At 47.7% G+C, this 26,882-nt stretch overlaps 1 protein-coding gene across 1 annotated transcript in view; it reads right to left on the bottom strand.

Annotated features, from left to right (window-relative positions):
* Positions 1–12,306: 12,306 nt before the first annotated feature.
* BPI (bactericidal permeability increasing protein) overlaps positions 12,307–26,882 on the bottom strand; it is a 29,118-nt gene continuing 14,542 nt past the window's right edge. The window contains exons 8-15 of the mRNA XM_055543237.1: positions 26,477–26,653; positions 25,401–25,460; positions 23,426–23,593; positions 22,305–22,372; positions 19,708–19,750; positions 15,571–15,634; positions 14,261–14,337; positions 12,307–12,643 (exon numbers count right to left, since the gene is read on the bottom strand). Coding sequence (XP_055399212.1) covers positions 12,605–12,643; positions 14,261–14,337; positions 15,571–15,634; positions 19,708–19,750; positions 22,305–22,372; positions 23,426–23,593; positions 25,401–25,460; positions 26,477–26,653 — 696 coding nt within the window. The 3' untranslated portion in view covers positions 12,307–12,604. The remainder of the gene's footprint in view (positions 12,644–14,260; positions 14,338–15,570; positions 15,635–19,707; positions 19,751–22,304; positions 22,373–23,425; positions 23,594–25,400; positions 25,461–26,476; positions 26,654–26,882) is intronic.

The raw sequence follows: 26,882 nt of genomic DNA, 5'->3' as shown, positions 1-26,882 counted from the left end.
ATTCCCAGGGGGCTGGGCCGGATCTGTTGCAGCCTCCGACTGGGCCCAGCTCCCTTAAATAGCCAAGGCCTGAGGGCTGGGGCGGCTCCTGAGTGGGGCGGGTTCCTGGGACCAGGAAGGGGAGGCCGAGTGACTGGAACCTGCTTGCAACACTGTTGGGGTCACGGGTCATTTAAAAGCCCAGTTGGCACTGCCTGGGATAGAGGGTGGGTTGGCCTGGGTCCAGGTGACACTCCGTCCACCCTTCCCACAAAAAGGCCCCACGTTCATTTCCAGGAAGGCCTGGGTTTTATAGACAAGGAAGCTGAGGCTCCAAGAGGCCATGTCACCGGCTCAAGCTCACACACCCTGGCAGGTGGCAGGGAATCAAAGCCAGTTGAGTTATACTCAATTCTGTTTCTGTAAAAAAATTTCCCCACCCCATCCCACCCTCCCTGCCTCCTATTGGGAAACAGGTTTTCTCAAACCCTGCTGGTGGTAAAAGTTGTTGGAAGGCAACTTGGCCAATCCTTGAACTCCTGCCTGCCCTCCTCCAGGGGATCTTCCCACCCCAGGGATCGAACGAGAATCTCCTGTCTCCTGGGTTGGCAGGTGGGTTCTTTACCACTAGTGCCATCTGGGAAGCACTAGCCACTCTCTGCTTTTCTGTAATTGTGGTCTTTTAAAAATAAGTCCCTCTGGAGGAGGAAATGGCAGCCCACTCCAGTATTCTTGTTTGGAAAATCCTGTGGACAGAGGAGCTTGGCGGGTTGCAGTCCATGGGGGTCACAAACAGTTGGACACTACCAAAGCAACTTAGCACAAAAATAAGTCCACAAATTCTTTGATACTCTTTCCATCAAAAGCTGAGGTCTCCTTGAAATTGAAATTGTGCCCTCTCCTTGAAATTGGATGAGTCTTTGGAATGCCTCAACACCCTGACTGTGGCAGGGTCATAAAAGACACTGGAACTGGGCTTGGGATCTGAACTTCCACACTAAGTGCAGGGAGGCCCATGCTGGGCTTCTCTGTGCCCTGTTGTTTGTACCATCGGGCTGAGGATTTTGGACTGCGCTGTCCTCACCCCAACCCCTGAAAGTAACCTAGGTGCTCCTGAGGGCAGTGCTGAACCTTTTGAGTTCTGTGTTTCTTCCAGCATTGGGTGAGAACTAACAGGAAACCAGCATTTATTGAGCACCTACTACATGGGGGGCACCATGCTGCGTATGCTACATTGCCGCCTCTCAGCCTGCACCAGCCCTTTATGGGATTTTAATCTCCTTTTGAGCTGAAGAAACAGGCTCAGAGGGGTGAAGTGATTAAGCCATTGTCACCCATCAGGGATTTGAACCTGGCTTTGTGGGAGCCATTGCAGAACTATGGTTAGAGAAGCCTTCTCTGAGGTGATGTGCTGAGCAGGGACCCTAAGGATGAGGAGTGGCCTTTAGGAAAAGCCATACCAGGCCAGCAAAGAGCAAGGACAAAGGCCTGGCGGCAGTGTGCCTGGGGGCCTCTGCTCCTTGGACTCAGCCTGCCAGGGCAGAGCGGGGGGCTCTGGGCTGGGAACCCGTAAACCAGGGTTCCCACCTTGCCCCTGCCTGGCCGCGGATCCCTCAGCACACCTTGTTTCCTCAAGCGCATCTGTTTCCCTTGTAAAATGAAGGGGATAAAGCAGGTGACTCCCAGGGCTTTTTCAGCTTGGAGATGGTGGGGAGGGGAGACAGTCTAAAGAGTGAGGACCTCATGGGGACACAGAAATTGCCCTTCCTTTGGCATCAGTCTGAGAATATCCAGATTGGGGGCTGTTTGCAGGGGCGGGAGTTCCCGTAGTAGTGAGCTTTGGACCTTAGACCTTCCCCCACCCCAACAGCCTGCCCCAGGGCCCCAGGCCTGGCCTCCACCCCCACAGATGTTGTGGACTTCAAAAATATTCACAGCCTGAAAGTTGAGAGTTATGTTTTATTTGGTGTGAATTTTTAGGACTTCAAGCCTGGAAGACAGAATCTCAAGGAACCCTGAGAGAACTGCTCCAAGCAGGCGAGGTGGGGAGCCAGGTTATACAGAAGTTGTGCAATAAAGGGCAGGTAGTCTGAACATCAAAAGATTATTGTTAAAGAAAACCAGATACCCCAAGTTAAGGAATTTAGCTCTTTTCTATGTATGGGAAGATACAAGAGTCTGGACTCACTGAAATCATTTATTTGACATGCACCTCAGCTCTCTGGGACCAGTATCCTGGGTTTTCACATCCAGAGTTTCCTCGGGGCTCACCTTCGGGAGTGACTGCGGTCTGATGGCTGCTAGATGACAGGTAGTCTTTGTTCATTCATATTGTTGCAGGGAGGAAGCCAATTCTGACTCCATGTTGGACACTGTTTCCTTGACTTGCTTTTCATTGCTCTTGTTATTATAATCATACTTACCAGCTTGCCTGGAGGACCCTGCCCCTCCGCTTGAATGTAAATTAAGGTGCCTTTGTTAGAACTACACAAAAAAGATCTTCAAAACCCAGATAACCATGATGGTGTGACCACTCATCTAGAGCCAGACATCCTGGAGTCCAAAGTCAGGTGGGCCTTAGGAAGCATCACTACGAACAAAGCTAGTGGAAGTGATGGAATTCCTGCAGAGCTGTTTCAACTCCTAAAAGATGATGCTATAAAGTGCTGCACTCAATACGCCAGCAAATTTGGAAAACTCAGCAGTGGCCACAGGACTGGAGAAGGTTAGTTTTCATTCCAATCCCAAAGAAGGGTAATGCCAAAGAAAGGCAATGCCAAAGAATGTTCAAACTACTGCACAATTGCACTCATCTCACACACTGGCAAAGTAATGCTCAAAATTCTCTAAGCCAGGCTTCAACAGTCCACCGTGAACTTCCAGATGTTCAAGCTGGATTTAGAAAAGGCAGAGGAACCAGAGATCAAATTGCCATCATCCACTGGATCATAGAAAAAGCAAGAGAGTTCCAGAAATACATCTACTTCTGCTTTATTGACTACGCCAAAGCCTTTGACTGTGTGGATCACAACAAACTGTGGATCTTCAATAGATGGGAATACCAGACCACCTGACCTACCTCCTGAGAAATCTGTTTGCAGGTCAGGAAGCAACATTAGAACTGGACATGGAACAACAGACTGGTTCCAAACAGGAAAAGGAGTATGTCAAGGCTGTATATTTTCACCCTGCTTATTTAACTTACATGCAGAGTACATCATGAGAAACGCTGGGCTGGATGAAGCAGAAGCTGGAATCAAGATTACAGGGAGAAATATCCATAACCTCAGGTATGCAGATGATGCCACTCTTATGGCAGAAAGCAAAGAGGAACTGAGAAGCCTCTTGATGAAAGTGAAAGAGGAAAGTGGAAAAGCTGGCTTAAGACTCAACATTCAGAAAACTAAGATCATGGCATCCAGTCCCATCACTTCATGGCAAATAGATGGAGAAACAATGAAAACAGTGACCGACTTTATTTTCTTGGGCTCCAAAATCACTGCAGATGGTGACTGCAGCCATGAAATTAAAACATGCTTGTTCCTTGGAAGAAAAGCTATTGACCAACCTAGGCAGCCTATTAAGAAGCAGAGACATTATTTTGCCACCAAAGTCCGTCTAGTCAAAGCTATGGGTTTTCCAGTAGTCCTGTGTGGACATGAGAGTTGGACTAAAAGAAAGCTGAGCACTGAAGAATTGATGCTTTTGAACTATAGTGTTGGAGAAGACTCTTGAGAGTCTCTTGGGCTGCAAGGAGATCCAACCAGTCCATCCTAAAGGAAATCAGCTCTGAATATTCATTGAAAAGACTGATGCTGAAGCTGAAGCTCCAATACTTTGGCTACCTGATGTGAAGAGTTGACTCATTGGAAAAGACCCTGATGCTGGGAAAGATTGAAAGCAGGAGGAGGTTATGACAGAGGATGAGATAGTTGGATGGCATCACCAACTCGATGAACGGGAGTTTGAGCAGGCTCCAGGAGTTGGTGATGGACAGGGAAGCTTGGCATGCTGCAGTTCATGAGGTCACAAAGAGTTGGAAATGACTGAGCGACTGAACTGAACTGAACTTGTCCCTGCCCACCTGTGAATACAAGAGATTAGCACACCCCTTCCAAAGGCTGACCATTCCCTTGGAGATGTTTTACAAGACTAAAGACCCTTTCATTTTGCTTCCCCACTGCCTCTCTCTTTCTATTCTGCCTTTTGACTTTAGTTCCTCATTGCTTCTTTCTCTCTGATCTATAAAATAACCTGGCACTCAGACCCCAGTAAGTTGGTTATTTTAAGGCACTAGCCTGCCATCTTCTGGATCACTTGCGTCCCATATAAAGTCTCTTCCTTGCCTCAACACTTCGTCTCTCAGATTCATTGGCCTGTTGTGTGGCAAGCAGAGTGAGCTTGGACTAGGTAACAATACGGCAGGAAATACCCCATTTCACAGTGCCGATTCCCAGCTCAAGGCCCCTGCCGGTGACCCAGGACCAGCAGAGGCCCCTCGGAGCAGCATGAGCCCCACACTGGTCAGAAATCTTGGACTTTTCCTCTACCAGGCTGACCACCTCCTCCACAAAAGCCAAACCCACTTGTCACTCCCCCTACCATCAAGTCCTTCAGAAGAGAAAACATTCTCCCTTTTAACACAATGGTGTTTACTATGTTCTGATGACCGAAGTCTCAAAAGGAAATCAGGAAACCCAGAATTTGGAAACCACAGAGCCTGGAATACTGAGCTGCACATAATAGATAATTGAGTGAATGAACATAAAGAGGAAAAGTGAAGGGTTAAGGGCATGAACTCTGGGACCAGGTGGCCTGGGTTTGAATTGTGGCTCGCCCACTAAGTGACCTTGGGTGTGATGACTCAGTTTCCTTATCTGTAGTTGGGCTTAGCCATGGGACAGCAGGACAAGAGATCAGAGTTCAGGAAGAAAGCTGGTCAGGGCACGTCTTCCTGCTCTTTCTTTGCTTTGGATCTCAGTCTGGCTATGGCTGCATCATTCCTGACATCCTCTCCCCCTCGACTCCAGCATCCCCCCTCGCGCTGGGGCACCTCACCTCCTTTCCTTGCTACTTCAAGCCTAGGGAGGCTAGTTCCTGGAGGCTTCCCATCCTTCATGGGTTTCTTTCAGCCTGTCCCCCAGCTCTATAAATAGCCCCTTCATTCGAATCCTAAGAACCATCTGAGCTGGATTCTGTTTCCTGCCTGGAGCCTGATCGACACAGTTGGGACACTGAGTATTTCAAGCAAATGCGGAGAGCTGGGGATTCTTCTCCGAGGTCAGCACAGGTCTCGTGTGGGGACAGTAGCCTGTCAAAGACAGAAAAGGACACAGCAACTTTGCTCTGCCACCAAGGATGTCTCTGGGGGCCACATTCTACAGAGAGCTGACATCCTTTTGGGCCTTGAAGGTCACATGAGGTTTTGCAGAGGAGAGAGCCAAGAGCTGTCCAGGAAAAGGATGCAGCAGAAACACAGAGCCAAAACATGTGATGGGCTGGCAGCTAGGAAGCCTGGATCCCTGCCTACTCCTGATGGTCTGTGTGACATGGGGGAAAACCATGGCCTTCTCTGATCCTCACTTTGCCTCTGAAGGCAGGGAAAGGTGTTAGACTAGGACAGCATTTCTCAGATTCTGGGGATCTTGTTTATTGATCTATCTTATTTTAAAATTTATTTTCATTGAGATGTAATTGACAAATTTAAGGTGTACAGTGTGTTGACCTGACATATTTATATACTGTAATAGGATCGCCACTGTAACATCAGCTGACACTTCTACCAAGCATACAATTATCACTTCTTTTTTGTAGTGGGAACAATTAAGATCTAGTCTCTTAGCAACTCTGAAGTTTATGATAGAACATTGTTGTCTGTAATTCTATGCTGTGGGTTAGACCTACAGGACTTATTTTTCTATGAGTTCCAAGTTTGGAGCCTCAAACACTGTCTCCCTAATTTACCCCCACCCCCGGCTCCTGGTAATCACCATTCAACTCTGCTTTTACGAGCTTAACCTTTTTAGATTCCACATATAAATGGCATCATACAGTTATTTACTTATATTTTGCTTAGCATAATGTCTTCAAGGTCCATGTTGTTGCAAGTGGCAGGATCGCCTCCTTTCTTACAGCTGAATAATATATCATTGTGTATATATGTAAACTTCTGCATGTAGAGATAAGGGAATGCTTATAGACTGTTGGTGGGAATGCAAATTGGTATAGCCACTAGGGAAAGAATATGGATATCTCTCAAAAAATTTTTAAAAAGACCTACCAAAAAAAAAAGTAGACCTACCATATGATCCGGCAATTCCACTTCTGGATATACATGCAAAGGAAATGAAAACAGAATGTTGAAGAGATATCTGCACCCTCATGTTTATTACCCCATTATTCACAATAGCCAGGACATGGAAACAGCCCAAGAGCCTGTCAGCAGTTGAACAGAAAAGGAGGTTGTGGAATGCATAGATACGCCAGGGGTCTTGTTAATGCAAATTCTGATTCATTAGTTTCTTTTGGGAGCCGAGACTTTGTATTTCTAACAAGCTCCCAGGTGGCACCCATCTTGAACCGTACTTTGCAAACAAGAGACTAACTGGGATCCAAGTTCCCTCCAAGTTCAGGGATTCTACATCTCTGTTCGTTCTTTATTTTCTGAGCAGTTTTCTATGATGGTGCCTGCACTCCTGAGCACATCGACTCTAGCTGAAGAGAAGGATGTTGTGAAGACCTGCCATTCTGGATCTCTGTAGGGCACTTCAGAGTTTGATGTTAATATTTATGGCAGCCTCCTCCTCCAACCTGGTTACTTGCAAATCTGTGTGTGTGCATGGAAACACACACACACACACACACACACACACACACACACACTTACACACATACACAGGAGCCCCGAGGCATGTGGATTTACCAAAAAAGAAAAGAAATAGTAGTCAGTGACATTCAGTGTGGTTCAAGACTGTGTCCCCTACTTAGGATGTCAGGACACCTCTGGAGCAGGAAGGCATGAAGGCACACAACTCCTCCCCACCACCCGGAAACTATAAGGAACTCGAAGACCCTCCTGTGTCTCCCTCCACCCCTTCTCTGCCTCTGCAATTGGCAGCATCTGAAATCCAATCTAGCCTCATTTCACCAGGACTTAATAGCTTTGGGGACCCTAAGGAGCTTCTGTTAAAATGAAAATGTCTCAGCAAGAAAAAATTCTGTAATATTTGCTGGAGCTCACTTTATTGGATTCTTCTCGTGGAAGTCCAGAGGGCCCTTGCTTTTATAGATGGGGAGGTTGAGACCAAGAGAGGGAAGACCGGCCACACAGTGAATCCATCACTGAACCCAGATTTCCAACTAGGCCGTGGTTCTGATTCTTGGGGTCAGGCAGCCAGCCTTGGCTCATAATTTGAAAATCATCACAAACTGGCTTTGAGCCACGCAGAGGTGGATTCAAATCTGGACATTTTAAAAATAAATGCTTATTGAGTGTCAACCGTATGGCAGGCATTGAGAATATACTGTGGCAAGTCAGATAACAGTCCTTACGGTAGAGTGAAAATTAGTGGTTTGTTAATGTTTAATGCCGACTTTGATTACCGTTTGTCAGATCCCATAATACAGATTTCACACAGATCTGATTCTCATAACAGCTCCACGAGGTGGTTATCATTATTTGTTGTTGTTCAGTCGCTCAGTCGCTTCTGACTCTTTGTGACCCTGTGAACCGCAGCATGCCAGGTTTCCCTGTCCATCACTATCTCCCATTATTACTATGATCCTCATTTTACAGATGAGAAGACTGAAGGACAGGGATTTAATTGCTCAAAGTCACACAGCAGATAAATAGCGGAGCAGGGACTTGAACCCATGGTGTCTGGGACCACGGCCCCTGCTCTTAATCACCATGTCACAAGCTTATCATTCTTCCCAACAACCTCACGCCAAAGAGGAGGGCAAGGTTTTATCTCTACTTTACAGAGGAGGAAATAGAGGATCAGAGAGATCCATTTGGAAAAGTTGTGCAGCTCAGGATGGCTTGGGTTGGCACCTCCCCTTCTCTTGGGTACCCCTGCTTCATATTTGTCAGAATTGCTGGAAGGAACCCCAAGAGGGCAATGCTTAACCAGAAGTGAAGCCGCTCTGATGATGAGCTTTCAGGCAGTCCAGAGAGAGCAATTCTTTTTTTTTTTTCCTTCCCTTCCAACACCTTTGTTGACATGCATCTCACACTTAGTAACATTCACCCATTTCAAGGGTAAGTTGAGTGGTTTTTAGCGTATTCACAGGGTTGTGCAAGCATCACCACAATCTTATTTTAGAAGATTTTCAGCATCCCCCAAAGAAACCCTGTACCCATTAGCCACCACTTGGAGCGAGCAGTGCTCAGCCTGAAGGGAGAAGCCACTCCAGTAGTGGTTTTTCAGGCAGCATGGCAGATAATTGGGAGTGTCCTGGGGGATGCTCTTCACACCAGACCTCCAAACAACTGCCTATTTCTCAGCCATTAGTGAGACCTCCCCAGGGCACACTGAGTTCCACTCCACAGTCTTTAGATACAAGAGATAATTGCACTTATTTCTATAGATAGTGGGGACAGGGGCTGCCTGAATGTCTTGGAAAGCAGAGGGCAGGAATGGGAGTGGGCTGACCATCTCCACACAGAGTAATGGGAGAGGAAGTGGTGGTTTTGGTGGGGGGTAAGGGGAGGCTGGGTTATGTCCCCTACTTAGCAGCTGTGCTCCCACCCCAGGCAGAGGGGTCTTTAAAAAATGTGATATGGAGTGTGTCCTCTTGCTCAGAACTCTCCAATGGCTTCCCTTACTTTTTGGAACAAAATTCAGAGCCCTTCAGTTCAGTTCAGTTCAGTCGCTCAGTCGTGTCCGACTCTTTGCGACCCCATGAACCACAGCACGCCAGGCCTGCCTGTCCATCACCAACTCCCAGAGTCTACCCAAACCCATGTCCATCGAGTCAGTGATGCCATCCAACCATCTCATCCTCTGTTGTCCCCTTTTCCTCCTGCCCTCAATCTTCCCCAGCATTAGGGTCTTTTCCAATGAGTCAGCTCTTCACATCAGGTGGCCAAAGTATTGGAGTTTCAGCTTCAACATCGGTCCTTCCAATGAACACCTAGGACTGATCTCTTTTAGGGTGGACTGGTTGGATCTCCTTGCAGTCCAAGGGACTCTCAAGAGTCTTCTCCAAAACTACAGTTTAAAAGCATCAATTCTTTGGTGCTCAGCTTTCTTTATAGTCCAACTCTCACATCCATACACGACCACTGGAAAAACCATAGCCTTGACTAGATGGACCTTTGTTGGCAAAGTAATGTCTCTGCTTTTTAATATGCTGTCTAGGTTGGTCATAACTTTCCTTCCAAGGAGTAAGTAAGTGTCTTTTAATTTCATGGCTGCAATCACCATCTGCAATGATTTTGGAACCCAGAAAAATAAAGTCTGACACTGTTTCCACTGTTTCACCATCTATTTGCCATGAAGTGATGGGACAGGATGTCATGATCTTAGTTTTCTGAATGTTGAGCTTTAAGCCAACTTTTTCACTCTCCTCTTTCACTTTCATTAAGAGGCTCTTTAGTTCTTCTTCACTTTCTGCCATAAGGGTGGTGTCATCTCAGTATCTGAGGTTATTGATATTTCTCCCAGCAATCTTGATTCCAGCTTGTGCTTCTTCCAGCCCAGTGTTTCTCATGATGTACTCTGCATAGAAGTTAAATAAGCAGGGTGACAATATACAGCCTTGATGTACTTCTTTTCCTATTTGGAACCAGTCTATTGTTCCATGTCCAGTTCTAACTTGCTTCCTGACCTGCATACAGACTTCTCAAGAGGCAGGTCAGGTGGTCTGGTATGTCCATGTTTTTCAGAATTTTCCAGTTTATTGTGATCCACACAGTCAAAGGCTTTGGCATAATCAATAAAGCAGAAATAGATGTTTTTCTGGAACTCTCTTGCTTTTTCGATGATCCAGCAGATGTTGGCAATTTGATCTCTGGTTCCTCTGCCTTTTCTAAAACCAGCTTGAACATCTGGAAGTTCACAGTTCCCCTATTGCTGAAGCCTGGCTTGGAGAATTTTGAGCATTACTTTACTAGCGTGTGAGATGAGTGCAATTGTGCAGTAGCTTGAGCATTCTTTGGCATTGCCTTTCTTTGGGATTGGAATGAAAACTGGCCTTTTCCAGTCCTGTGGCCACTGCTGAGTTTTCCAAATTTGCTGGCATATTGAGTGCAGCACTTTCACAGCATTGTCTTTCAGGATTTGAAAGAGCTCAACTGGAATTCCATCACCTCCACTAGCTTTGTTCGTAGTGATGCTTCCTAAGGCCCACTTGACTTCACATTCCAGGATGTCTGGCTCTAGATGAGTGATCACACCATCGTGATTATCTGGGTTATGAAGATCTTTTTTGTACAGTTCTTCTGTGCATTCTTGCCACCTCTTCTTAATATCTTTTGCTTCTGTTAGGTCCATACCATTTCTGTCCTTTATTGAGCCCTTAACAGTCTTAAAAGCCTCCTGGCCTCATCCCATGCTGTGCTCCCACTTGTCCTCTTCTTCCAACCTAACACGCTGCTTTTTTCTGTTCCTATTCAGTGCTTCCATTAAGTGTAAATAGAAAAAGGTGCACCTTCTTGGGGGATATATTAGAGAAAGGATTTTGTTCCTTCAGCCTGGTGCCTTTTTACAGTGCACGACCTAGGCCACCGAGCCCAGTAGTCCTGCCTTTAACATGCCATGCCCCAAACAGTCAAGATTTGGACATCTGGGAGGAGTGGAAAGAGCCTGGGCTCTGATGGCAGAAAGGGCAGGGATCCCAGCTCTGCCACTTGCCAGATGTGTAATCCGGACATGACTCAATCGAAAAGGATTGAACAGGTCCCACTCTGGGGGATGGAAAGTGTTGTGAGGATTAAATGAAATCATTAGTGTGCTGTGCTTGATCAATATCCCTCCCTTCCGCTGTGTGGCCCCAGAGTGTCTACCTCTATTAACGGAGAATCAATGCTGTTAGCAGAAGCATGTACATTTTTCTTTTTAAATTAAAAAAAAAAAAAAAAAAAACTTTTATCTGCTTTTTTTTCAATACAAATGCTTCTCTCTGTTTTTACTACCATCAGCCTGGAAGAAGTCTGCATGACAACAGACTCCTAATTTGTTCCCGCCCTTTTCCACTCTTGCCTTTCCAGTGCTTTCAGAAGTCACAACTTTATAACTAAATCTGGTCATGTCATGCTAAACCCTACTGCCTGTGTCAAACTCTTCCTCATCCTTCTGGTCTCAGACCAAATGTCAGCAGCTAAGGAGGACCGCTTTATCACTTTCAAGTTAGAATCCATCTAATGGCCTAAGACGGCCACACCTGGTGTCCCACAGCAGAAAATGGCCCATGGTCTCCAAGAAATTCACCAAGAGTCCAAGGACGGTCCGGGCTGGTGATCTTGCTTTCTCACCAGCCTGGAGAGTCATGCGTGCGTGCCAAGTCGCTTCAGTCGTGTCGGACTCTTTGCGATCCCATGGACTGTAGGCCGCCAGGCTCTTCTTCGGTCCATGGGATTCTCCGGGCAATAATACCGAAGTGGGCTGCCATGCCCTCCTCCAGGGAACCTTCCCCACCCAGGATGACTCCCGCATTGTCAGGCGGATTCTTTACCACTAGCACCACCTAGGAATCCCCATCTGGAGAGTCATGGGAAAATGTTAATTTTAGCTGAGGATGTGAAGGACTAAAAACTCCAATGGCTTCTGTCTCCTAGCCTAGTATTCTGCTTTAGGCACAATGGCTGGGCAGAAAGCATGGACTAAGGGAGCCATCAAGGTGGAGCCGAAGTATGGAGCAGAGAGAACAGTCTGTGGGGGCTAGCTGCTCAACAGCGTCACCATGTGGTGGTGAGAAGAGCAGCAGTCGCAGTAAATACACAGAAGGACGGCGGACTGTGAGGAATCACTGCTCAACAGCGACACCATCTTGCAGTGGCAGGAACAACACCCCAATGAACAGACTACGGACCGCCGCCTGACATTAGAAAGCAAGACGCACTCCTTTTGGACTAAGTAAATCCCAATTATTCTTGGGCAGTGTGGAATGAGGGGTGTCCTCAAAAAGGGACAGTGGGGCTTTCTGCTCAGGAAGGCATGTGGGAGCTCAAAAGGTTTATTAGAGAACTAAAAAGAGATGATTGTATCTTGGCCACACCAGGTACAGGCAATAAATGAATGAATGGACATAAAACAAGAAGAAACAACATGATCACCAGAATTCCAAAGAAAAAAAATTTTTTTGTTGTTTTTTAATGTAGTATGAAGCACAAAGAAATATTGTGATTACCATTGAAATGCAATTCTTGGAGGAAATGTCCCTGCAGCTTAGCCCTTGGAAGAAACAATTCCTAAAATACACACCACTCAGTTTTCCAAAGGACCAAGTTTCATGTTTGGATCATTTCTGAATCTGAGTTCAGAGAAGTTTGCAAGAGTCTCTGAGTCCCGAGCTAGAGAGGGAAGCCTAGAGAGGGGGCAGCCTGTGCCCCATGGGCGTGTCAGGAACGGGTGCTGACAACCCTGCACCTCCTGATTGACAGCCCCCGGCACCCATGGGGTCTTCAGCTGTAGTGGACATCTGCACCGAACAGCAGGAAATCCTGGGGGAGAGATGAGAACGCCGTCATCTGCCGGAAGAGTATCCCTCATTTGTGAGGGTGGGAATGCTGGGGTTTTTAGAAGAAAACTTTGGGAGCTTGCCTGCTGGGAAAGAGAGAGCCTCTCTGCTGACAGAAAGGCAAGAGTGAGTGGGGGCAGGGGGCTGGCATCCCGCCCCTACGGTCTGCACATTAGCGGCTGCCCATGCCCGAGAATCTGTCAGCAGTTTCCCTGGCAGCTGTTTTCCGCTCAGACGTGGAGACCCCGGGCTGCCGTGAAGGCCTTCATTTGTCATCCCTGCCTCTTGGCAGCTCCAGGGAGCCCTCCTTGCCATCAAGGCTGCAAAACCACTTCTTTTTGGCTTCTTCCTGCCCTTCACTCAAGAATGTTCAGAAAGGAAGGAATTCAGTTGTGCCCAGGGGATCATTTTTTATTTTAAGGATGAACTGGGTTAGATGTGGGGGACGTGGGGGATGTGTTTCCTCTGCTCACTCAATTAACTTCTCTATTGTCTCTTAGCCCTGGGAGTTCTCCCGTCAGGTTGAAAGAATTGGGGACTGGTGGACTGGATGTTGGGGGTGAGGGAGAGCGAGGAATCTGGGTGGGGGTTTCCCATGAGGGTCATCAGAAAGCCCTGGACTGAGGTAAGGAATGCAAGAGTGGGTGATGGCTTCCTTGTAGAGTTATCAGCTCTTTGGGACATAGTGGGTGTAAGGAGCTTTAGAGTGGAGACACTGAAGAAGCCAGTATGTATACTTTGGGCACATAGAAGAGACTGGAACCTCGGCCGGGTCACACGGAGGTGACTGTTGTGCTTATGCTGATGAAAGTGATCGGGGAGGGACTTCTTCTTTGGTGGCCCAGTGGCTGAAACTCCATGCTGGTCAGGGAAATAGATCCCACATGTCATAACTAAAGAGTTCACACGCAGCAACTAAAGATCCTGCATACCGCAACTAAGACCCGGTGCAGCCAAATAAATAAACATTAAGAAAAAGAAGACGACAGTGACCAGGGAAAGCAATTGTGGGGGAAGGGCAGAGGCCGGGGCAGGAACCCTGGAGAACTCTCTCTGGGAGGGGAAGAAGGAACCAGTAAAGGAGACCAAATAACACAGTGAGAGGTGGCTGGAAAACCTGGAGAGAGAATCGTCAAAGCTAAGAGAAGAAAGTGTTCCAAGGATGGGGAAAATAGTGTCAGATGCTGTTGGGGTCAGACCGGGGAAAAGGGAAGAGAAGGCTGTCCATTCTGGTGTCTTAATCTGCCAGACACTGACCAAGGGCCTGGAAGGATGCTGGATGCAAAGGAAGGCATGCGTCACATATCTGTCAAATATTTAAATGCATCCACCTTAGAAAGGAGGCTTGGGGCCACTAAGTGAGTTCCACTTCTACCAAGTGTTGTGTGGGAGTGGTACAAGTCAGGGGTTAAAAACCGGGACCTGGCTTTGACTTTGGACTTCATTTAATGGCGGTGTGGCGCCCCTGAGTCTTATCCTCCCTACTGTTTAGCAACACACCCTGCGGGAGTGTTGGAAAGGTCGACAGCGCTTGATCCAGAGCTGGAGGAAGGTGGCTATCGAAGTAGGAGATTTGGCGAAGGAGACCCTGGGGACTCACCTGGTAAGGCTGAAGGGTCAGGTTGAAGAGCTCGATGTAGGCGGGCAGCGGGAGAGGGAAGCCTTTCTGTAGCTTCTCTGCATTGGAGGTTAAGGCAGAGGTTAAGGTGAAGGTACCACCTCTGATGGGAGGGGCCGGGGGAGGGAGAGGGTGGGGCCGGGACTCAGGCAGCCAGTCCTCAGCCTCCCTGGACCAGCCCTCCGGGCTCTGGGAAGAAACCTAGGCAGGAAGAGTCTGCCCCGAGTCTCCTCTTCTCTCTCCTCCACTAACCTCTGGACACTGTGGACACAGGAATTCCCGCCCCCTCAGCCCCAAGACCGCCCGCCCGAGGGTACCGGCTCTGCTGGTGCACCCCTGGCCCGAGTGACAGCCGGGGCAACTGCTTGCTGGGGCTTGGGGGCCTGGAGACACCTGACGGATATGCACATGAAGCCCCTCGATGTTTCGGATGAAACCAGAAATGGGTGGTAGCCAGGAGCCAGCTCCCCCATCCCACCACACTCTGGCATGGAACTCGGGAGAATTCTAAGCTCCAGCCTAGTCCCTCAGATCATTATGAAGCTGCACTTGTGAAGGCAGGAAGAGAAGCCAGAGTCTATATGTAACAATCCGTTGTCTTCATTTATAATTTCTAAGTGGCCTAAATCAGGGGTCCCCAACCTCTGGTGATGTGAGGTGGAGCTGATGTAATAATAATAGAAATAACGTGCACAATAAAAGTAATGTGCGTGAATCATTCTGAAACCATCCCCTCCCACCCCGTCCATGGAAAAACTGTCTTCCATGAAACCAGTCCCTGGTACCCAAAAGGGTGGGGGCCGCCGGCCTAAATGTTCTCATCGTAGGGTGGGTGGGCCTCTATTTGCACCCTTGCACCCGGCTCTGCAAAGGTCAGGGGTTTCACCAGTGAGTGAGCTGAGTGGAAGTGTTGTTAGCCCAGGTTAGCCCTTCTTCCTTAGCCCTTCTCTCTTGGAAAAAGACCAAAGATTCTGGCTTCAGAGCTGGGATCAAATTCCAGCTTCATCTCTTACCTTCTCTGTGACCTGAGAACCACTCATTCTCTGATCTCCCATTTCCTCCTATGAAAACTGGAGGTATTATTCTCCATCTCAATGGACGGTCTCATAGTTCACGAAGGAGGAACTCAATCCTTTTCCCCTCCCTTTTCTGGGCCAGGTGTCACTTGAGGTACATTTGAGGAGACCACCTCCAGCCTCCACACTGGGGGCCGGATAACCCGTGGCTCACTGGGTTAAGATCCACCCCCCTCACTGGGACTGAAAATCAATCCTTTCTCCAAAACTCCTTACTGTTAATCACGGGAAGCACGATGGTGGGCATGACGTAGTTGATGACAGACTGCAGCAACTCAACCTGGGGATCGGGAGGAGAGGACCCACGTCAGGGCACTGGGGCATCAGCCGTCCTCTGTCACCCGCCCTCCCACCCAGAACAACCTCAGGAAGAACCGCTGAGAGACGGACCAAGGGGTGACCTGGAAACACTGAAGCTCAAGGCCACCAAAGCGATCTCTTTTGCTTTAAAGGTTCCAGATGCAAATCACATTCTAGACTTGTAGGGGGCAAGGCGGAAGCAAGGAAGGTCATCACAGAGCACTGAAATGTGAAAACTTTTGTGTAAGAAAATGCACTCTCTCAGACATCGCAGGCTAGGGGGGCAAATTCATTCAACCTTTCAGAGGGCTATTTGGTGATGCTCATCAGAAGCCTTAACAATGTGTGCGCCAGGTGGGCCAGCAAACATGCCTCCAAGGCATTTATCCTAAAGAAATGAGGTAGTGCAATAAATAGAACCAAAACAATAAAAGCAACCTGCAGGTCCAACAATTGTGGAATCATCTGCGGGGTGGCGGGGTAGGGGGCGGGCGTGGTAGCACTTGGATAACAAGAGATATTATGTAACTATTTAGGGCTTCCCTGGTGGCTTAGATGGTAAAGAATCTGCCTGCGATGCAGAAGGTTCAGGTTAGATCCCTGCATCAGGAAGATCCCTTGGAAAAGGGAATGGCTACCCACTCTAGTACTCTGGCCTAGAGAATTCCACGGACAGAGGAGCCTGGTCCATGGGGGTTACAAAGAGTCAGACACCACTGAGCAACTAAAACTTTCACTTTTCATGTGTAATTATTAACAATGATCTGGCAGAAATATAGCATCACTGACTCAATGGACATGACTTTGGGCAAACTCTGAGAGATTGTGGAGGACAGAGGAGCCTACAGTCCATCGGGTAGAAAAGTACTGGACACGACTTAGTGACTGAACCAACAACAACAGAAATATATTGGATTGGCCAAAAAATTCATTTGGGTTTTTCCATAACATCTTACAGTAAAGCCTGAACAAACTTTTTGGCCCACCCGAGAATTATCAACATAGACTTTTTTGTGATCTATTTTTGAGTTTAAAAAAAGCAGGCTAATGTATAACTAATTCACTTTGCTCTACAGCAGAAACTAACACAACACTGTAAATCAACTGCACTCCAATAAAAATTTTTAAAAAAAGAAAAATCAGGCTACAGAAACCACATAATTCCATCCTGTTATTAAATATGCATCGAAAAAAGTCAGGAAGGATATACACCAAATTATTAAGTAAGTGATGAAAACAGGAGTGATTTTTATGTTTTGTTTTGCAAATCTGTAGGTTCTGACTGTTCTATAATGCACATGTTTTGCTTTTGCAATAATAAAAAAATTCAAAAATAACGTAACACCTTCAAGATGATGGCCCGTAGTGGTGACATTTACAACCTGTCAATATGTACATTTTTGTTTCTGGAACAATTGAGTTTCCTTCCCCGGGCTGTAATTCCTGGGGCTCATCAAACGTGGTGCCCTTCTTCCCATGAATCTGGGAACTTTAAATTTTTATTTTCTGCAGAAGCAGAAGTTAGTTATTGACTGAGTCCAGCTGCTGCTACGAGAGCCCTGGCATCAGTAAATCCATGAAAATACAATGAGGTTGCTTCGGGTCTTTCTGTTTGTTGTAATCTTATCAGATGGGAATGGCTGGCTGGATTTCCATCGGATTTGGAGGGGATGTTGGGACTGACTTCAGGGTTGGGTGATGGGGGTGCATTTCAGAGATCTAAGGAAGTATTCTCCAGAGGTTTGGCAAGAGGCTCTCTGGCAGATTTGGACCATGAGCAGTAAGACATTGTGGGCAGAATTAGCATCTTTTAATAGAGAAGTAAACAACCCACTCCAGTATTGTTGCCTGGAAAATCCCATAGACAGAGCAGTCTGGTGGGGTCACTTAGAGTCAGACACGACTCAGCAGACAGGACTTAGCAACTAAATAACAGCAATAGTGGAAGTCACAAGAGCAAGGCTCATTCAGGTCGGCTGTTGAAGAGCATCTGACCTGCTGTTTACAGGGGCAGCTCCCCATCAGGGCCAGAGGGTATGGTAGGAGGAGAGGGAGCAGTGAACCTCCTGTTTTTAAAAATAGATTTTGGGGGGATGTGGACCATTTTTAAGGCCTTTATTGGATTCATTACAATATTGCTTCTGCTTTATATTTTGTTCTGTTTTGTTTTGGCTGTGAGGCACGTGAGATCTTAGCTCCCCGACCAGAAACTGAACCGGCATCCCCTGTATTGGAAGGTGAAGCTGTAACCACTGGACCGCCAGGGAACTCCCAGTGGTGAGTCTATTTGATGACAATGATTCCATGTAGTGGAATCATCTCTGTGGGCTGGCGAGATACCTGTCATCTCCCTCCCATCTGCCCTATTCTGTTTGTAAGTGACTCTACCGTTCATTCACTTAGCTGCTCAAGTCAAAAATCTGGGAGTCATTCTTCATTGCCTTTCCCCCCCACCATGCACAGAAAATCTCTCACCAAGTTCTAATTCTGCTTCCAAAGTTTGTCTCCCATCTGCCATCTTTCTCTTCCTTCCTGGCCTCGTCCCAGCCTCCATCATCTCTCACGTGGACAAACACACCAGCCTCCCCAAGGCAAGGATCCTTATGCTCTGACTCATCCCCCATAGTCCATTCCCCTCATTTCTGCAGGGGCATCTTTTATAAAGTGGAAATGGATCATGTCCCTCCCTGCATGAAACAGTTCACTGGCTTCTCACTGCCCTCTGAACACAAGCTACTATAGCCTAGAAGGCTCAGGGTGGGCCCACCCCTGCCTGCCTGCCTCTCTGTGCCCCCTACTTCTCATCTTGTTTCTCCAGCCACACTGCTTGCCCCCACTGCCCGAACAAGCCAAGCGGTTCACCACAGGGCCTTTGCTCCTGCTGCTCCCTCTTCCTGCAACACCTTCACCTTGTGGACTCCTTCAGCCCAAATATCACCTCCCCAGAGAGGCTTTTCCTGATCACAGGCTCTAACCCTTAACCTGCCCCATCACTTTCTACACCACCTCCACTTAGTTTTTCAAAGCATTGATCTTGACTGAAATGATCTTCATTTCTCATTGTCTGTTTCTCCCCTACAATGGAAGCTCTAGAGGAGTTGTTTTCTTGTCTAACTCATCAGCACATCCCCATCCATGGAACAGGGCCTGCCACATAGTAGGTACTCAGGAAGGTAATTCACTTGCTCATTCAACACACATCTGTTGAGCAGATTCTCTGTACCTGATTGTGTACAATTAATCCCATTTAAAACTCACTGCACTAACTCAGGCAGAAATTATTATCCTTGATTTGTAGGGAAGGTATGAAATTTGTTGAGTGGAAGTGACTTGCTCAGGGCCCATAGTTAGTAGGTTTGGAGCTGCAATTCTAGCTCAGGTCTCTGTGCCTGCAATTGTGTGTGTGTGTGTGTGTGTGTGTGTGTGTGTGCGCGCGCGCGCGCGTGCACGTGCTCAGTCATGTCCGATTCTTTGTGACCCTATGGACTGTAACCCATCTGGTCCTCTGTCCATGGAATTTCCCAGGCAAGAATACTGGAGTGGGTTGCCATTTCCTCCTCCAGGGGATCTTCCCAACCCAGAGGTCAGCACCCTATCTCCTGTGTTTCCTTAGTATAGGAAAAAGCATTGTATATGTAGAGTTCCCTTCTATCTGTGGTTTCAAGCAACCCCAAGGTCTTGGAATATATCTGCTGTGAATAAGGAGGACTACTGTATTCAGTTAAGCTGTTCAAGAGGAAATAAAGATTTCATCACACAATTCATTGTGACAAAAACCTAGACTATCCCACTTTGCTCCAAGGCAGTATGAATGACAGTATATATCTTTTATGATGCTACGTCTCCAAATGTACTTGTCTCTACTTGGTCGTAGAGACATGGAAGGCAGTTGTACACAAAATCCACAGTGCTCCTCCCCTCATTATTTCACATGCAAATTATATGCAAACTAATCAGTGGTCTGTTGAAATGATGTTATGAGCCCAGGTGGCCCTCAGGACAGTTATCTCAAGATCAGAGGAAGGAAGGAGCCACCAAGGGCCTCAGACTCACCGAGAAGGGGCCGATGTCTGAGTGCTTCAGTTCCAGGAGCAGCCTGTGAGAAGGGGAGGGGAAAGTTGAGACCACCATTTGCCTGACCATATTAGAATTCAGTTACTGGGGAGAAGGGCTTCCCAGATGGCGCTAGTGGTAAAGAACCCGTGTGCCAGTGCAGGAGACATAAGAGACGGGTTTGATCCCTGGGTTGGGAAGATCCCCTGGAGGAGGGCATGGCAACCCACTCCAGGATTCTTGCCTGGAGAATCTCCTGACAGAGGACCCTGGGTTGACAGAGTCAGATACAACCGAAGCAACTTAGCACAACATTGAGGAGAAGGGACACTCACTGGTGGGTGTTGTCTGCTCTTCCCATCCTGTATCCATTCCTCCTTCCTCTGGTGACAGCTCCCTGCTTTTTTCTTTGGGACAGTCATCTGTTCCCTACATTGTTAATACTGGGTTCTGGGGTAGGCTGGCCAAAGGGCAGAGTCTACCTCCGCTGCCCATGGTGATTGCTTCGAGAATTGACCACTAACCCATGCTGGTCCAAGGACTTCTGCTGGAAATATTAGGAGTGAGGTATTCTCTTTTCTCCAGCAAAATTAGCTGGTGACCATTTTTGCCACCACTCGGTGACAGCCTGCTGGGAAATGAAGCCAGTATGGGGGAGAGCAGAGCCAAGAAGAGAGTCAGAGCCCTAAGGATATCTTTTGAGCACCTGGGTCTACCTGTGTCTGAAACCCTCAGACTTTTGAATAATTTGAGCCCATAAACAATCCCCTATTTATGGACTTCTTGACATCTTAACAATGATCCAGTAGAAAGGTAAATAAATAGTTATTTAATGAATCCCTTTTATTCACTATGTTGGATGCTATATCTCACTGAATTCCTGTAACACCCAAGAGGCAAGGGCCATCACACTCCCATTTTACAGATGATGTCCTTGACAATCGGAGAAGACAAGCATTCTGCCCAAGGGCACGCAGTTAACAATCAGCCAAGTAGAATTTCAACCAGGTCTCCCTGATGCCAAAGCTTCTGTTGTCTCCAGTACCCTGCAAAGCTTGAAAATTCTTACCCTGTGGAGTCTCACCACCCCTCATTCCTGCATATTTTAGGAAGTCTGTGCTCAGCCATCACCCAGCTGTATTTTCTCCAGCTCCTCTACTTGAGAGGCCCACAGGTGGTTCAAGGAAAATGAAATCCACATGTTTCCAAAGCAGTAACACTTGTCAAAATGATGCCAGGAGAAATAAGCAGCATGCAAACCTCTAGAGCCAAGCTCAAGGTTAAGAAGGACAGCTCTGTGCCAGAGAGAAGGCAGAAACAGGCAGTAATGGGTCAAGATTCAATTTAAGCAGAGTGAATGAAAGTGAAGAAGAGGTAGACGTCAGGTCGGAATTCAGGGGTCATCACGTCTGCTGTGCTCGTCTCCCTCTCTCTCCCTCTTGCCTCCTTTGGTATCTTTCTGTCTCTCTGACAGTCTCCCTGTTACTGTGTCTCTGCGTCCATCTGTCTGTCTTGCTCTACTTTATTTCTCAGTGTCTCTCCCTGCCTTACTGTGTCTCTCTGTTTCCCCATCTCTTTCTGTCTCTCCCCCATTTCTGTATTGCTCTTCTTCTGTGTGCCCCTCTGTCTTTCTTTCTTCCTCTTGCTTGTTGAGCACTTATTATACCCTTCAAAGCGTTCTAAACATCACAACACATATTAATACAATGATGTGGCTAGCAAAGAACAGTAATTGGACTTATTTTACCAGCCAGGGAAAATGGCTGAAGTCTGAAGAGTTCTATGCTTGCCAAAGGTGAGCCGCATTTGAAAAGCAGCCACCTCAGCCTCCGAGCCCATGTTCCTAACCCCCACCTCCTCTGCTGGGATTCAAACCCAGGCACGGATTCCAGAGTCTCCTGGCAGGAGGTGGCTGATGAAGCCCCAAGGATGGGGTGTGAAGAAGTTGAAGTGGGTTTCCGTGTCAAGGAAGGCCATGGACGTGGGGTGGCTGGAGGCTGGAGCAGATTTATCAACTGGCACTGCCCAGTCATGAATGGACTAGGATAGGGGCGTGACCTGGGATGCGGGGGTTTCAGTGCTAAAGCTGGCTCACTGCCAACAAGCCGAGACGGCTGATCACCCTATGACGTGTGGTCTTGGGTGGGTCACTTCATCTCTGAGCACCAGTTTCACTATCTGCGAAATGGGGATATTGTACTTACTGTGCCCTATTTGAGGTTTAAATGGGATGAATGAACATGAAAGCTTGGAACCTGGTAAGGTCATTGTGAACTCACAGGCACCAAGATTGGATGAGCAGGACTTCCCCAGTGGTCCAGTGGATAAGAATCTGTCTGCCAATGCAGGGGACATGAGTTCGATCCCTGGTCCAGGGAGATTCCACATGCCATGGGACAACTACTGAGCCTGTGCTCGAGCCACAACTACTGATTCACATGCCCTAGAGTCTGTGCTCCCCAAAAAGAGAAGACAGAACACCACAACTAGAGAGAAGCCCATGCTTGCCGCAATTAGAGAAAGCACACTTGCAGTAACCAAGCCAAAAAAAGAATGGATGGGCAGTCCTCTCCTCCCATGCCCACCGGCCCACTTACTTGTCCAATTTGAGCTCTCCAATAAGTCTGTTGGACTTGGCACCAACAACCACAGAAAGGTTCAAGTTCTGCAAAGCAACAAGCCAGGGAGTGAAGTCCACTGACCCAGAATCCTGGGGCTCCGCAAAGCCTCCAAGACCAAAAGGTCTGCTTCATGAAGACCTAGCAGAAGAGCCCACATTGCTGGGTCAGACCCACAGAACCCACGGAAGGGAGGAGTCTTCCTTTTGCCAACTTTGTGCTTGTTATGAGTCCTGGACTGTCAAACAATTACCATTTTTCTCCCCTTGCTTCTGGGACCAGTTCAGATTCGCAGGCCACTCCCATGGGCTGTAGGAGACAGGCTGTGAGGTAGGCGTCCAGGCCAGCTCTATTTCACATTCATTCATTGAGTCATTCAACAAATGTTTACTCAGAAAACCAAGGTTCCCAACCTCAGCTTTCCTGTCCACTGTCTGTGTGACCTTGGGTGACCCCCTCAGAACCCACTGAATCTGCAAAGTGAGGAAAATGGGTCTCAACTTGAGGCTGGACAGACCTGAGTACCTGCTGTTGGGGAGAGTCTGGCCCTCACCTCCAGTGGTCAGAGTGGGTACCACCAAATGTTTGTGGAGTGACAGAGTGATCAAATGAATGAATGTACAAGTCAACCATGGGATGAAAACTTAAATGCACAAAGGAAGGAATAAATAAAGCTAGGCATGGATGAATAAGTGATTAATGAATGAATGAACAAATACACAAAGGAATGATCCATTGAACAAAGATATAATAAATGAATAATGGAATAAATGCATGTATGAACCAGCAAAGATACAGTAGATTTCAAGTTAGCAGTTGAATGAATAATTGAATGACTAAATAAATGAATGAACAAACCCACAGGTGCATAATTGAATGGCCAAAGATATGCATGAACAGACTGGAAATAGTATACCTATTTCAAGCCAACCTCAGAATGAATAATGGAATGAATGAAGAAGTCAGAAGACAGTGGCTCTGGACACACACAGTGCAGGTTTGAGTCTGGGTAGGCTTTACACCAATCCCCCTGGCTCTCAGGGCAGTGCTCTGAGCCCTGTCCAGGGCTGCCTGTCTGCTCAGACCTGGGATCGGCTTACCATCTCAAGCAGGAAGAGGGGGTCCAAGGAGGAGTTTGGGAGGATGGCAAAGGCCTGGGTGTCCAGGACAAAGATGAGGTCAAGGCCGCTGGGGTTCATGTTGAGTTTCGGAGGCAAAGAGGCCCAGATGAAGAGCTGCATCTGCATGTCAGGGAACATCTTGGCCACCTGCAACCCACAGGGGACGACCAACAAAAGAGGCCTTTGATTAAAGAGTGTCTAAATCCTATCGTGTCCCTGTCCTGCAGAAGCACTTCCAATGTCTTCCCACTGTTGTTTTTTTGGCAGCCCTGGATCTTCATTGCTGCACGAACTACACTTCTCTGGTTGTGGTGAGTGGGGGCTACTCCCTAGTTGTGATGCAGGCTTCTCATTACAGTGGCTTCTCTTGCTGCAGAGCACGGGCTCAAGGGCGCTCGGGCTTCAGTACTGTGGCTCCCTGGCTCGACAGCACAGGCTCAGTAGTTGTGGCGCACGGACTGAGCTGCTCCGTGGCACGTAGGCTCTTCCAGATCAGCGATCACTGAACCTGTGTCTCTTGCATTGGCAGGCAGATTCTTTGCCACTGAGCCACCAGGGAAGCCTCCCCATTGCTTTCGGAATAAATTGTAAAGACTGTATAATTCAACACCTGGCACCCTGCCAGCCTCACCCCATGCCCACCCCCTCCATCGCTTCTACCACTTGCCCTCTAACTCCACCCACAAGGGACTTCTTTTCCTCAAATGTGACTTGCTGTCTTTGTATACATCAACTCAATTAATCAATCGCAGCTTTATGAGGTGAAGTTGTTATTACTGCATTTTATGTATGAGAATACAGAGATACAGGCAGAACATGCTCAGGAACATAAAACTAGTAAATAAGGACCAGAGTTCAAACCCAGATAGATCCCAGGAAGAGATTTATAATTCAAAACATCTTTTTGGATGGAATAAAAGTATCCTGAAATTAACTAAAAAAATTGCGCTCTGCTCTCTTTCTGTCTAAAACTCCTTGCACTCTCTGTTCCCTCTCCCTGAGTGTTTATCCTGTATTCCTCCTTAGCTTGGCTCTTTCCCTTCCTTCAAGTCTAGAGAGCAGTGGTGGGTTCAAGGAGGATCAAAGGAGAGCTTTGACAACACCCCCATCTTGACTATCCTGCAGTCCTCCTCCAGGTAAACTCACAGTCTGAGTAAAAGGAATGCAATTGCTATGCAAATGAAGTTTCCCTTTCCCTTTCCCTGATCCCTCTACACGTTGCAGCTCCTCCACACCAGTACTGTCTATATAGAAATTTCTGGAAATGTCACCATTAAAGAGGCTATTATGGACTGAATGTTTGGGTCCCACCTGCTCAGCAAATTCATATACTTAAGCCCTAACCCCCAGTGTGGGCTTTCCAGGTGGCTCCACGGTAAAGAATCTGTCTGCCAAAGCAGGAGCTGCAGGAGACACAGGTTTGATCCCTAGATTGGGAAGATCCCCTGGAGGAGGAAATGGCAACCCGCTCCAGTAGTCTTGCCTGGGAAATGTCATGGACAGAGGAGCCCGGCGGGCTACAATCCATGGAGTTGAAAAGAATATGACATGACTGAATGACTAACACTTTCACTTTTTCACTTATCACAGTCTGTTTTCTTTCTTTATTGTTTCGGGCATCTGAACAATAATTTTCTCTCTCTCCACTGGACGGGAACTCCAGGAGGGCTGGGATATGGTCTGTTTTGCTGGATGCCCTGCACAGGGCCCCAGAAATGCAGTGGGCACTCAGAAACTATTTGTTGAATGGATGCGCCCTTAGGATCTACTCACACCTGGTCACATGAGTGCTTGGGGCCTTTCTCCGCACTGGGGATGAGCTGCACAAAGCTGTGTCCACAGGCTCAGGCTGGGTTGCCTCTTGATCTGGACGGGGCAGCTCTCAGCAGAGCTGTTCTCAGCTCCCCCCAGGCCTCCTCACGAGATGACTAAAGGGGAACAAGTCCTTTCTCACCTGGGGTATCAGCGTTCCAAAGAATTTGGTTGTCAGGCGGAACTTGGATTCCTTTGGAATCTGTAGCGAGGGAGGAAGAGAAAAGGATCTTGGAAGATTATGTTATAGATTGGGGAACAAATTCTATATGAGGGGTGAGAGAATGAATACATAAACAAACCGTGGCCAGATCACGTATGACTGAAGAATGCTGACCCAGAATGGTCAGTGACTGCCAGCTTCCCTAACTTTTGCACTGGAAAAATCAGATATGCTTTTCAAACCGATCACATAAGATGTCTGGCTTCTGTTAGCCCCGCCTCCAGCTTGCCCACACCGACAACCTCTGTAAGAGCCTACCCAGCGCCCTCCCTTTATTTAATATAAAGCGTTCCCACCCCCCACCCCTCTCACCCCGTGTGCCTTTGAGTCTGCCAAAGGCAAGAGTTCTCATTGGGATGGTCTTTGTTTATCTCCACAGGGGGACAAGTCAGGGCTCAGCATCCCTTTGATGCCTCTACAGAGGGGGAGGATCTGGCATCTCTTCTGAGAGCAGCAGAGAAGGAACCCTGTGTGGCTGGTGAGCAGGGTGGGTCCCGTTGCCCCTAGACTCTGGGGAGGATGGTCATTTCCTCATTCTATAGATGGGCAAACCGAGGCCCAGAGCAGGACTCAGCCACAGATATGGAGACAAAGACATGGAGGATGATGACCATAATGTTGATACGATGGCAAGACTGGATTACAGACAGACACACAGCAGGGACGCAGTCAATGTTAGCTGTTATCATTAGGATGCAGGGGACTTCCTCCACACTCATAAGCCTGTGCTGGGGCTGCCCAAGTAATCATATCTCATTCAACCTTCCTTACACTCTTTGGAGGAAGATACTATTATTGGTGTTTTACAGATGAGGTTCTTAGAGGCTGAATAACCAACCTAAGGTCACCAGGATGGAAAAGAGGGGAGCTGGGGTTTGAACTCAGGTCTGGCTGACTCCAGATTTCAGACCTTGATGTTCCTGGCTGTGAACCAAGACTCAGATCCAGACCATCTACTGCACTCTCTTCCCACATTCACTCCCATTTGGCCTTACCATGTCGTCTCTGAGGGTCAGATTCAGGGCTCCAGCCTTCTGATACACGAACCCAGCCGTGTTGAAAAAATACTCAGAGATGCCCAGGTACACCATGCGGTCGTGGTCTGAGGGAAAGGCCAGCGCTGGCGGGGCAAAGGGCGGGGGGCTACGGCGGGCCAGACTGAAAAACTCCCCCTGCGGGCAGAGGCAGCAGAGTGAGCCTGGGCATCCGTCAAGAATTACAATTCGATGTCTCCATTCCAGGAAAAAGATGCGCTAAGGATACTAATCCCGGATTCACAGAGGAGAAAGCCATGGCCTGAGACTAACAATAGAACTGCATGCCTCCTCGTGCTAATTTCTAAGTGCTTCCCCACCAAGGCTGTGTGGTAGACGAGATCACCCGCATTTTACAAGAGAGGAT

Source organism: Bubalus kerabau, chromosome 13 (genome assembly GCF_029407905.1).
Source record: "Bubalus kerabau isolate K-KA32 ecotype Philippines breed swamp buffalo chromosome 13, PCC_UOA_SB_1v2, whole genome shotgun sequence".
NCBI classification, from domain to species: Eukaryota; Metazoa; Chordata; class Mammalia; order Artiodactyla; family Bovidae; genus Bubalus; species Bubalus kerabau.
This window is presented reverse-complemented; position numbering and strand designations above follow the sequence as displayed.